The sequence below is a fragment of the Thamnophis sirtalis genome, unplaced genomic scaffold, assembly GCF_051295495.1.
Source record: "Thamnophis sirtalis isolate CommonGarterSnake01/CBP01778 unplaced genomic scaffold, rThaSir2_p1.2 scaffold_6, whole genome shotgun sequence".
NCBI lineage: Eukaryota > Metazoa > Chordata > Lepidosauria > Squamata > Natricidae > Thamnophis > Thamnophis sirtalis.
In genome coordinates, this window is record NW_028261386.1 from 110,373,724 (window position 1) to 110,386,565 (window position 12,842).

General features: G+C 38.0%; 1 protein-coding gene across 2 annotated transcripts in view; it reads left to right on the plus strand.

Moving 5' to 3' along the window:
- SIM1 (SIM bHLH transcription factor 1) overlaps positions 1-12,842 on the plus strand; it is a 69,153-nt gene that overhangs the window by 41,289 nt on the left and 15,022 nt on the right. For both annotated transcript variants that reach the window (XM_014051824.2, XM_014051826.2), the window contains exons 8-9: positions 599-746; positions 12,411-12,576. In XM_014051824.2, coding sequence (XP_013907299.2) covers positions 599-746; positions 12,411-12,576 — 314 coding nt within the window. The remainder of the gene's footprint in view (positions 1-598; positions 747-12,410; positions 12,577-12,842) is intronic.

A 12,842-nucleotide genomic window follows, 5' to 3' on the forward strand; every position in this document is an offset into this window, starting at 1 on the left:
CCATTTTTAAGTTTGTAAATTACATGAGAGACAATAAAATACATCATTACTGTGATATATATCAATATATCAATATATATATATAGCTGGCCTCCCAATGGAGGGCGGCTCTGCTCTGCGGCAAAGGCAGCGAGGCCAGCCGCCTCCCCTGCTGTGCTCAGATGCCGGGCTCGGCCCCCTCGCCCTCACCTGCCTAGCCGCTGGTGGGCTCCACGTCGACGGGGCGGCTACTGAGAGCGGCCGCGCCTCTCGCCCGACCGCTGGTGCCACGAACGTGGGCGGGCTCCCCAACTGCCACGGTGCTGGAACGATCTTAACCAATACATTTTTATGTTTGTTTATTAGTCATATGCGTAGAATTTCTCCTTATTTTCGGTTCAGTGTTTTAGTGTTCACTGTTTTTAGAATAGTGTAATTTTCATTTTGCTAACAATTTGAATGTAGGCCCCTCTTGATCTTGAGGCCCTAGGCTGAAGCCTAGTTAGCCTATAGGAAAATCCGGCCCTGACCACGGTCTATATGCTGGTCTTCTGCCCTGAGAGAACAGACTCTGCAGTATCCCTTCCTTAATTAAATCTGCTACTGTTTTCTTTTTCAGTGCTAGTGAAAGGGCAAGTCACCACTAAATATTACCGTTTCCTGGCCAAACAAGGTGGCTGGGTCTGGGTGCAGAGCTACGCCACCATCGTTCACAACAGCCGGTCTTCCCGGCCCCATTGCATCGTCAGCGTCAACTATGTGCTCACGTAAGTCTGTGTTCTGGAAGCTCCATGGTACTTCTCAAAAGTGGGCACCTGAGTGCTGGCAGAAGCCTGGAGATACCAGGCCTTCAGGTTTGGAATGCATTAAGGGCATGTGGGGCAGTTGCTTCAGAGCTGGATTGCATTAAAAAAAATGAACTACTTTTCCTTTGCCTGTCATGGGAACACTTTAAGTGGGGCCGTAAAAAAGACCAATATTTCAACCCTCCCCTCCCAACCCAAATCCACTTTGGCTGAAGTTTTTAGTTCATGGGTACCGCCCTTTCTATGAGTTTGGCCAGGATATCTGGAGTTCTTTCATCTGGCTGAAAGCTTTCCTTTCCTCTCTTCTTCTGTTCTCCTAGAGGGGAATGAGCAAGATTTAGGGCTTTGTCACCCTTCATGTTTGCTCACTTTCTGCCTTCTTATAGCTGAAGGGGCACCCTGCATTAAATAAAATCTAATGCAGCGTAAAAGAAAGGTTTCAACGTACGGAGTTATTTATACTTAACAAACAGGACATCTGTTTTTCTTTTTCTCTGAAACAGGGGGTCAGAACCTGGGAGTTTGAAGTTCTTAATTTTATCCAGAGTATCTATCAAAGCTTTGTGATTTCTTTCTTGTTCAAAGGGATGGAGCATTAGATGGAGAGAGGAAAGGGGTAGGGAAACGGTTGTGGTGACTAGAAGGGGTTCAGTTAGCGAAACAATAGCCTATAAGAGAAAAATATATAAGCAGGGCAAGGAAAGAGCATTGAGAATGTTGAAAATGCCCCGTCCTATCATAATTAATAATTAGGCAGTGCTAGGAGTGAATGTCTGCACACTTGTACTTACAGAAAGAATGTGAAATTATATGCAAAGCTCTGTCTTTCACTCTCCTTCTCAAAAGTCTCTCTGATATAGCTATTGTTGCTCTTTTATTCCATGGATCCTGGTTGCTAAAGAACAATGAACACACCAGAGTCCCATTTCCCTTTCTAATTTCTGTTTGAAAGAATGATGGTTAGAGTATGGAGACAGATAGCAAAATGATAGTGTAGGAACATTCAGCAAAATATGAACCATGGCAGGTATGATACCATGAGATATCCATTGGCACCCCAATTAAAAAACCCATTTTGAAAAAACAAAGGTAACTAAATCTCATAGATCTCTATGTGTAATATAGAATATAGAATTTGGAAAGTATTTATTTATTTATTTATATTTATACACCTTCTGGTTATAAACGATGAAAATGATAAAATAATTTAACAAGCTAAGGGAGAAAAGAATAACATTGAACACCAATGGGCATGACAACAGTCTATCCCTAATCCAGATTTTTAAAGATGGTTTAAAAATGTGTAAAGTCAGGTTAATTTGACCTTCTGGGGATGTAAGCACTGTGAGGGTTTGTTCTATTTGGTGAGGAAAATCTTTGGAAGATTAAAAAATTTGTTTGCTTCGACTTTCGGCTGAGAAACAGCATCAAACCCCATTATTCTCATTCAATTTACCATCAGTTTGGAATTTTATGAGAGCCTCGAATCCCGAAAGAGAAATTTAGGAACAGATGATGAGCCAGAGCTTCTCCAGCTCAGGTTGAACTTGCATTTATTCTGCCTCTCTTTTATTACTTTAATAGGCATTTTTAAAATCACTTTATAACTAATTGTAAGCCCAAAGCATTGCCGCTTCATCAGTTAGATCTTCCAAACAATCTCTGACTCTTGGATTTTTCAATATTTTAAATGAACTCCTCCTACCGTTGTTACTCTCCAAATCCTTTCAGTTGTTCACCCAGGTAAACAATTCAGTTGAGATGCTTTGCTGAAAGGGGAGACATGATAGCAGTGTTCCAATAGCTCAGGGGTTGCCACAAAGAAGAGGGAATCAAACTATTCTCCAAGGCACCTGAGGGTAGAACAAGAAGCAATGGGTGGAAACTAATCAATGAGAGAAGCAACTTAGAACTGAGAAGAAATTTCCTGACAGTTAGAACAATTCATCAGTGGAACAGCTTGCCTCCAAAAGTTGTGAATGCCTCAATGCTGGAAGTCTTTAAGAAGATGTTGGATAGCTATTTGTCTGGAATGGTATAGGGTTTCCTGCCTAGGCAGGGGGTTGGACTAGAAGACCTCCAAGGTCCCTCTGCTATTGTATTGTATTGTATTTATGTCATTCTCTGACATGGGCTGCATGTTGGCTTAGCCTAGAGATTCTTTACTGGGAGCAGCATTCAGGAAATTATTGATACAAGACAAACTACATCATAATATATCTACATAATAATATATATTAAGGAACATATTCCAGTTTCCCAGAGCTGTAGAACATATTCCCAATAAATGTATACAGAACTACAGTCATAGAAATCATTGGTACAATATTATGTTCTGATTTGATTGGGTTTCCCCCTTTGTTATAAAGTATGTACATTTTCATCTTACTGGTTTTTGAGGAGTAATTCTGCCTCACATGTATGATAAAGCAAATGTTTTAATATACAATGAATATAAAAATATATTTATCCTCATGGATGCCTGCATCTATTAATAGACTGAGTGAGTAATTGCAGATTGCAAAGACACTGAATAATGCAATTGATTAATATTGCCCAGATCATTAATTTTGTTTTGCTTTTTTGCATTTTGATGAGAGCTGTTTTGATTTTGAATACTGTACTTTGCAGTATTGGGGACCTGTACCGTCCCATTTATTGGCTGTTATCCATACATGGGCTCAGGAGGCAGTTATTAACCTTTAGTTCAGGAAAACATATATTTGTGAACATTGATGAAGTTCCAACATTTGCCCCAGTATTTAATCACACTCATTTGTTTCCCTACTCAAACATATTTCTTTTTTTCTTTTTTCTTTTTTTTATTTAAATGGCCGCCACAAGCCAGTTATCCCTATGGTAACTTTTCTGACACCTCCTGCTTAAAACCCAAAAAGTCAGAAGGATCGTGAGGCCCTGCTTTCACGGTCTGTATTAGTACTGAAAATCAAGATCAAGTGAGCTTTTGCCCTTCTGCTCTGTGGGAGGTTTCTGTCCTCCCTGAGCTCGCCTTAGTACACCTGCGTTACGGTTTGACAAGTGTACCGCCCCAGTCAAACTCCCGACCTGATACTGTCCCCGGAGCGGGTCGCGTCTGGCTCATGCCAGGCGCCTTTGGAGCCAGAAGCGAGAGCTCCTCAGGGCTCACCCCCCCACCTCACCGGGTAAGTGAAAAAACAATCGTTTTTCACTCAAACATATTTCTGATGATTTCTTTTCCCCATAGCAATTCTTCTATTTCACCTGTATAGCTGTATAAGCTGTTTTCAAGTTCTGTATAAAAATATGAAAAATTGTGAAAAGCTGGTTATTAACCAAATAAATAAAAATGTGTATATGCACAAACACACATACTGTGCTAGTAGGTTCAGAATTAATACATATAAACATATGGAAATAAATTCTTAATGGATTAAAGTCTCAAATACTGTAGATTAAAGTATCAAATTGCTGGTACAGAAACAGTTTTATATGATCCACTGTACTTTTATTTCATAGAAGAGATCAAAGCAATTGAGACCATCAAGCCTGTGTTATTGTTGAGGACCAACTTTGAACTGCCTTCATTTTCATTAAAATATGGGCTATTAAATTAATATATATTTATTTATATACAGACACAAGGCTAACATTTTCAGTATGTTGGGTCTGTCTTATACGCTGAAGGAATATCTTCTTGAAACAAGCTTTTTAAAAAAGATCACTATTAAGCAATATCTACGTCAGCCTGTCTAAATTTGTGGCCTGGGGCCACAAATTGTACGCTTGTGCAGAATCATTTTCAAAGTTTGCATGGCCTTATTAGGAAAATTGGTCTGGACTCCGGAGGATTTTGGCTGTGTGCTTTATGATCACTGTCGCAAGGATAAGGACCTTTTGAGGATGTTAAGGAACTTAACTGATGCTAAAGAATTCCATGCTAGCATTATTATCTAATGTAGGGACAAATGCCACATCATGAATAGTCTCCAGTGATACCATTCAAAGCAGTCAATTTAGCCATCTCTGCTAACTCCATCAATTTTTGGAGCCATTCAACCATTGTGGGCATCAAGATAAACTTCCATTTCTGTGCATAGAGTAGTCTTGCTGCCATCAACATATATAACATCAAAGTTTAAGAATGTTCTGTATTAAGATATGAATCCTAATCCAATATTTTTTTGCTTTATCACATAGCAATAGCAATAGCAGTTAGATTTATATACCGCTTCATAGGGCTTTCAACGGTTTTAAGCGGTTTACAGAGTCAGCATATTCCTCCCACAGTCTGGGTCCTCATTTCACCCACCTCAGAAGGATGGAAGGCTGAGTCAATCTTGAGCCGGTGAGATTAGAACCACTAAACTGCAGATAAGTCAGCTGAAGTAGCCTGCAGTACTGCACCCTAACCATTGCACCACCTCTGCTCACATGTCCACCATAAATGATAAAAAGTCCCTTCTTTACATTTACATTTCCAACATTCACTTTAAATGCTTTTATACATTCTTGGTAACTTGCCTGGAATTAAATACCAACGATACATCATTTTATAGAAATTTTCTTTTAAGTTGTAGTTTAATGTAATTTTTAAATGTTTAATCCACATATTCTCCCATTGTTCAAGCATTACATTATATCCAAAGTTCCTTCCTTACAATGCTTTTTCATTTTCCATTTAAATTCAATAACATTCTATAGACTCTAGCAATAATATCTTCATCACTGCCACACATTAGGATTTTCAATTCATTTTTAACAAAGTTAAACCCATATTTTTTTGGGTCTAATTTGAATCTTTCTTTCAATCATACAGAAGATATGAAAACAAATAGCAGACATGACCTTCTGATTCTAACTCCTCCTTAGACTTGAGGGTAGGGTCACTCAAGTTGAAAGATATTATTGTATTATAATTCACCTTTGTAGTGTATCATTCACTGATATCAGAGTTCCCCAACCTTTTTAGCTTTGCAGACTAGTGGTGGGATGAAGGGTGGGAGAGAGGATGGTTCTGCACACCCAGCACTGACTGCCATCTCAGCATGAAGAATTCAAACAGAAATCTTTTCCGGCCCTATTTGATGATGATGAGAATAGATCCAGGTTTTTTGGCGTGCAAAAGCAAACACATGTTCTGCTACTAAGTGATGTGGAAAGAGCAACCTTTTTAATTTTTGGGAGAGTGGTAGTGGTGGTGGGGTATAAAGACTTTAAAAATAAAATTGTAGTCCAGCACTATCACTTTCCAAGCAGATATTCTTGGTCTGAAGTCTTTTAAATTTGTTCTTTTCTCCTGGCCTTCTTTCAATTTGAGAAGAACTGCACTTCTAGTGGTCAGTTGCAAAGATTACCTTTTATTAAGAAAACGTCTTTGAGCATCACACATACAACTTTCAATGCTATTTTATATACCGGTACTTACTAGGGAGAAAGTCTTAGTGAACATAATAAAATAAGAATAACAGTTACAGTGTATTCTTCAAATCTATGTTGTAGTGGTTCAAAGCGCAAGCAAATTACATAATGTTTACATTGTGCTAATTCCAACATCAGTCTGCGCACAGGACAAAGCATTTATGAATATTATAGATGAATTTAATGGAATAAACACAGTTGGAAGGTACCTTGGAGGTCTTCTAGTCCAAACCCTTTCTCAGGCAGGAAATCCTATACCATTTCAGACGGTTCCACCACAAAACCGCGGACAACAAAATCGCGGTCGACGAAAGCGCGTATGTGACGTCATCACAGCGCGACGAAAAAGATTGAAAAATGTAAAAATAAAGCGAAAACCTTACCCTAACCCCCCCAAACCTAACCCTAAACCTAACCCTTAACCTAACCCTAAACCTAACCCTAAACCTAACCCTTAACGTAACGAAAAACCTAACGCTAACCCTTAACCTAGCGCTAAACGTAACACTAACGCTCTAAACCTAACCCTAACCCTCAACCTAACCCTAACCCTAACCCTTAACCTAACGCTTACCTTTATGTGAATCGGCTTGCTGTAATTTAATTTTTATTTCAATTTTTCGATCTTTTTCGTCACGTTGTGATGACGTCACATACGCGATTTCGTCGACCGCGCTTTTGTGGAACGCGGTTTTGACGGGTCACGATTTCAGACAAATGGTTGCCCAGTCTTTTTTTTTAAGCTTCTATGTTGGAGCATTCACAATTTCTGGAGGCAAGTTTTTGATTGATTGTTCTAAGTATCTGGAAATTTCTCCTTAGTACTAGGTTGCTTCTCTCCTTGGTTAGTTTCCCTCCATTGCTTCTTGTTCTACCCTCAGATGCTTTGGAGAACAGATTGACTCATTCATCTTTATGGCAATTTCCTAATTTAGCAGAAAATTCAATAGAAGCTACCTATGGCTTCTGGATGATCTATTAGAGATATGCAGATGTTGGAAACAGGGAAAGTACTCAGAATAGATGCTGTTCTTCTGGTCACATGGCAAGAGGTAGCAATCTTCACTGAGCTGGAAATGAAGCTCAGGTGCAGGCAATCCAATGTAAAATCCTTCTAAAAGAACAATATCGCTACTGCATGATGCTGTGTTTACATGTAAATATCCTAGTTTAAGTCCTCTAGATTAGATGGCAAAACAATAACAACAGGCTGGTTCCAACCTGCTTCATTACACTTGTATATTTAATCTATCCGAAGTGAGAAGATTTATCCTTGTTATTTTATGGAAGAAATAGTAAAAATTAGATTTTCAGAAGGCTTACCATGATAGATTTCTATACTGTTATTTAAGTAGATTTCTACATTGTTTCTTAGCTGCTATTTCAAAATGAGTGTATAATTTATATTTTCATGAAGTAGAAATGTAAGATTCATGCAGGATTCACCCTCAGTTCATTTTTTTTTAAATCTAAGAAAATGCTAGAAATCCCACTAATAGCTTTAGACACCAAGCAGGAGAGATCTAACCTGGACTCCTGTGTCAAGTACTTCTGGAAATTTCACAGAGGCTGACTAGCCCAAGGTTGTCTGAAATACTTTTTGTAGTAGAATGAGAAATTGAACCTGGATCTTCTGACACTCAATCCAACATCGCTGGTATTAATGGTTTCAATTTTTTCGATATATAAGGAAGATTGCATTGAAGATTGAGGTGAAAATGTCTAGTCTGAGAAACAGTCGGGGGTCCCTATTAACTTTGCATATAATGGGAGATGCTATTCTACTGATATGTGAGGATTTACATTTCTGTGCTATTACTATAAATAAGAGATACTGTTTATGCATAAATGCTCTGATATTAAAGAGGAAATGTAGCCCAGAGCCTGGCTTTAAGAAGATGCATTTTTAAAAGTTGAGGAAAGAAAACTGGCTGCTTTACCTCTCATTTAATAGCTTTTCAGCACATTCTCAGCCAATATGCCGCTAAAAAAATACTTTGACTTTTAAGTAATGAGAAAGGATAATGTCGGGAATAAATGAACACACTAACATGTCCAGAATGTTGATATTACATGATCCTGTCATAAGATTCAGCACTGATTATACTCTATAGTATTCTTTTCATATGAAACACTGAATCAAGTTCTCCTTTTAATATTTTGGTATCTATCCAGGGTGCTATTAAGTGTTCTTATGGCAGCTTCTTTTAATCTTAGCCAACTTTCTCATTATTACATGATTTCATTTTCTAACATTTAAATGCTTTTTGTGAGTCACTACTAAGTGCATTTTTCTATTTTCCGTTTATTTATAGAATTTCTGCATTAGAGCAAGATAGGGCTCTTAAATAGTACAACTCCTAGCATTGTCACATGTATTGAAAAGGGTGTGGTCCAAAGTCCCCTTGGTACTTTTCTAAGGGGCTTGGGAATGGTCACCTCTGGTGCTCATTACAGCAGTTGTACAGCCTGTACAGATGTGCCCAGTCTAGAAAATTCCTTGATGGACTCAAGGGAGCCTCAGATTGACCATCTCTGGCACATGTTGTAAGATTTCCCACAATCGATACCAGAATCACTCACTCTAATGAATGCTCCTGCAGCATTCACCATAGTAGGCTCCTCTTATTCTAAGTTGCAATAAGCTTAGAGAAGCTCCTGAAGTTGACTATAAAGGGAAGCAAAATGGTGCAAGGCAATGAGTGTCCTTCAGTCCTGAAGTCGTTCTTCAGAACTGAAGAAGCTTCTTGGACGAGAAGTGAAACATTTTTTAAAAATCAAGAAAGTCCAGTTGCCTTTTGAAAAAGCACCTTTTGAACAATCATGATCTTGATGTTTGAGAATTTCCATAGATAAGGCAACAAATGCTTTCTTCAATTCTTCCTCTAAATATGGTTACAGTTTCATATAGCTCTAATTGCAGTATAATGTGTTTTTATTGAAGTATTAATTCAGTCCGACTTGTATTTGCATGTAGTTGAAATGGGAATTTCAATTCTATGTATCTGAAAATGGGTTTCAGATACTATTTTTTATCAAGTGAACCTTGATCATGGCAAGGTGAATAAAACAAACTGGCAACTCTTTCTAGATGAGCCTTCTCCAAACTGATACTCTTCTTCGTTTTTTTATCAACTTTGATATCCCAGAGCAGCATGAAGTGGTCATAATGGCTGCATAAATTGGGTAGGTATCAGGCTATAAAAACTGTGATAAGAAAAACCTTCCTAAGTGTTGAAGATAATATCCAGTCACGCTCTATCTGCACACTAAAAATTTATATCTCTGATGAAAAGTCTTTTTTAAACTTTTCTAATTTTCATCTATTGCTTCTCATAACATCCTTAGTTGTGGAACACTTCTGTGACAATTTAAATACACACCTTTTAATGGTAATACCTGCCAATGTATTTTTTATTTCATGAGGGTTTTTTTCCCCCCCTCACGAAATAAAATAGGTGCGATGGGGCCTTTTGGAAAGCATAATTTGTAAATTATTCATTTGAGAAGGATTGCTTATACAAAGAATGAAATTTTAAGTAGCCATCTCATGACTCTCTGCTTGAAGCAGAATGATAATCTCATTTATTCTTAGCTTTCCAAAACCAATAAGAGAATTACCGCTGCTTTCCCAGACAGGGAAGGAAATGCAGAATTTTAACTTATCTGGAAAACTGTGGTCTTTTCTGCTTGCTAAAAACTTGGTCTCTAGAATCAGGATGGCATTTTTTTCAATGCTGTGCCATTTTCTATCATCTTTTTAGTTAAAATCTACATGAAAGGATGAGGTAGGTGATTTACCAATTTCTTCAGTTGATTTAAGACTAAGTTATGTATGTTCCACATACAGAAACTGAGTCAAGTGTTCTAGACAAAATAAACTACATATTCATATTTCCTATTTTTTATGTCAAATGTTGTATATTTATGGGACTCATGGTGCAAGAACCCCTTTGCCTTTTACTTTCAATTTTGAAGTTAGCTGGATATGTAAAAGTAATCACTAGTCATTGATTTTATTAACTGACTTCCTTAGCATTTCCCTTTCTAATCTCTCTCCCTCGCTCTGTTTTTTTAGATGAGTTTCAGTAGGAGAAAGGAAAATTTGCATCCTGTTCAGCTACATTTATTTATCACTGAGACACTGGAGAGTAATGTCTTCAGTTGTATTATTTTTTTTAAAGCCAGAAATACAGATGTTGATAAATTGTTTTCAAGCATTTTCTCAAGCTTGATGGTAACAATTTAATCTAGAAAATACATGTGTGGAATGATTACATGTGTGGAATGATTACATGTGTGGAATGATTATGAGTGCCAACATGTTGTAAAAGAATACTTTCAAGAAAATATTTCCAACAACTGCATAATAATTGTGACATTGATCTGTACACTTGGTCTTATCCTCATCCTTTCAATTGTATTTGCAAGTAACAATGACATATCCAGTGGTAGCTATTATGGAGTTAAAAGGAATCCAAGGCCTTTGTTTCATTATATAGTTTAGTTTAGTTTAGTTTTATTGAACTTGTATGCTGCCCTATTTCCCGAGGGGACTCAGGGCGGCTAACGAACTAAATAGGGAAAAGGGGAAGTACAGAAAACGAAAAGACAGACAAATACAGAACAGATTAAGAACTCATCAACAGCCGCAACAGTTCGAGTGGGGCTGGGAACTCATCAGCCCCAGGTCTGCTGGAACAGCCAGGTTTTAACGACTTTGCGGAAAGCCTGAAGGGTGGCAAGGGTCTGAATCTCCACGGGGAGATTGTTCCAGAGGGCCGGAGCAGCCACAGAGAAGGCCTTAAATAAGTTCCCAATATACTCACAGTATATTCACAGTCATGTGAAAAGTCTGAATCAGTGATGGGTACCTACCGGTTTGGACCCGTTCAGTTGAACTGGTAGCGGTTTGGCAGTCTGGGTCGCTGGAACCAGCAGTGACCCAGGCCTGTGAAACCTCTGAACCGGTTCCCGGGTGGCACCATTGGCGGCGCCATTTTGTTTTTCAGTTCTGCACATGCGCAGAACAATTTTAATTGGAGTGCACATGCACGATGTACGCATGCATGTGCGCAGCCTGCACACAAGCGAACTGGCAGTAGTGCTTGCCGGAACCCACCCCTAGTCTGAATATACCTATTGTTTTGGAAGAGAGCTCTTCTTTACATGTAGGTCACAACAGCAGGACTAAAGACTATTTTCCCTTATCTAATTAATGGATGGTGGTACTAACTGGCTGGATACATTTGATGGAAACAAGTAATCATTCCACCATTTAAGAAAGCTGCTAAACTAATCCCATGTAATCAGTGTCCAACATTTTTAATAGTCCTCCCAAGTTTCAATTTCATTGGATGACCTCTGGTAATACTGTAGTATTTGGGGAAGGGGAAATAAATTCTTGTCCAGTTTAGCCACAATATGCACAATTTTGTACACCTCAATCATGTTCCTTCTTATCTGCCTCCCTTCTAGATTAAAAAGTCCCAAGTGTCACAACCTTTCTTCATAGTGAAGTTGCTCTAGCCCTTTGACCATCTTATTGACATCCTCTGAACCTTTTCCAGTTCTATTTCGTTTGACTATTACAAGAGCTGTTTGAAGTTCAAATGCTCAATTTCTGATAGGGCAGTTTTGTGAATTAGTTTACTTCTGTATAAACTGGAAGCAGATGTGTATTTAGAAAGTAATGATTTATCATTTTAAACTATCAATGCAAAATCAGAAAAGCGTCACAAGAGAGTCTTTCTGAAAAAATCTGTATGCCATCTTATCATGTTTCCTAAGTTTAGCACTATTAAGTATTAACAAATCTGGATGTATCGTTCAGACTCTACAAAGACTGTAATATATATAATGCACACTTGTTCAGTTTTGGGAATCTCGTCTATTTATATGATAAATTACACCTGGCTGCAGTTTTGGAAACAGAATGGTAAGAGAAAGTTTTCAGGATAAAACAATATGTTGAATGGAGATTCCCCCACCCCAATAACTTTTCAAAGATAAACATTCACTAATTCTTAATAATCCATTTCAAATGAAATTGTTGAGAGTTTGTTTACTTACTATTCATGTACTGGTTCCACCTTTTAAGTTTTTTTAAATCTGGAAAACACGTATTTGTACACATTTTAAATAATGAAAAAAAAATGAAAGCTAAATAATGAATCATAAGTATATATGGGATTGTATTAAATATATTTTATACTTTTTATTTAGGGACACAGAATACAAAGGACTTCAACTCTCCCTCGATCAAGTTTCGGCTACAAAACCGGCCTTCCCATATGCAAATTCAATTCCAACTATAACTGACAATAGAAAAGGAAGCAAATCACGTCTCTCTGGCACAAAGTCCAAATCTAGGACATCACCTTATCCACAGGTAAGAGCAACTTGATTTCACATGCTTAGAAAAGATTCTTGAGTTTCCTTTTGAATTGTTTTACAATGAAGCATAACTGTATAATTGCTGGAAGAGGTTCAGTCTATGTCATTGATGGTCAACCTTTTCGGCATCAAGTGTCTAAACAGGAATGCGTGTGCATGTGCGTGCATGTGCCCGAGGACCAGCTGACCGGCATGCACATGCCTGGTTTTTGGCCATGTTTTAGGCCATTTTTGGCTTGAAAAATGGCCCCAAAATGATCT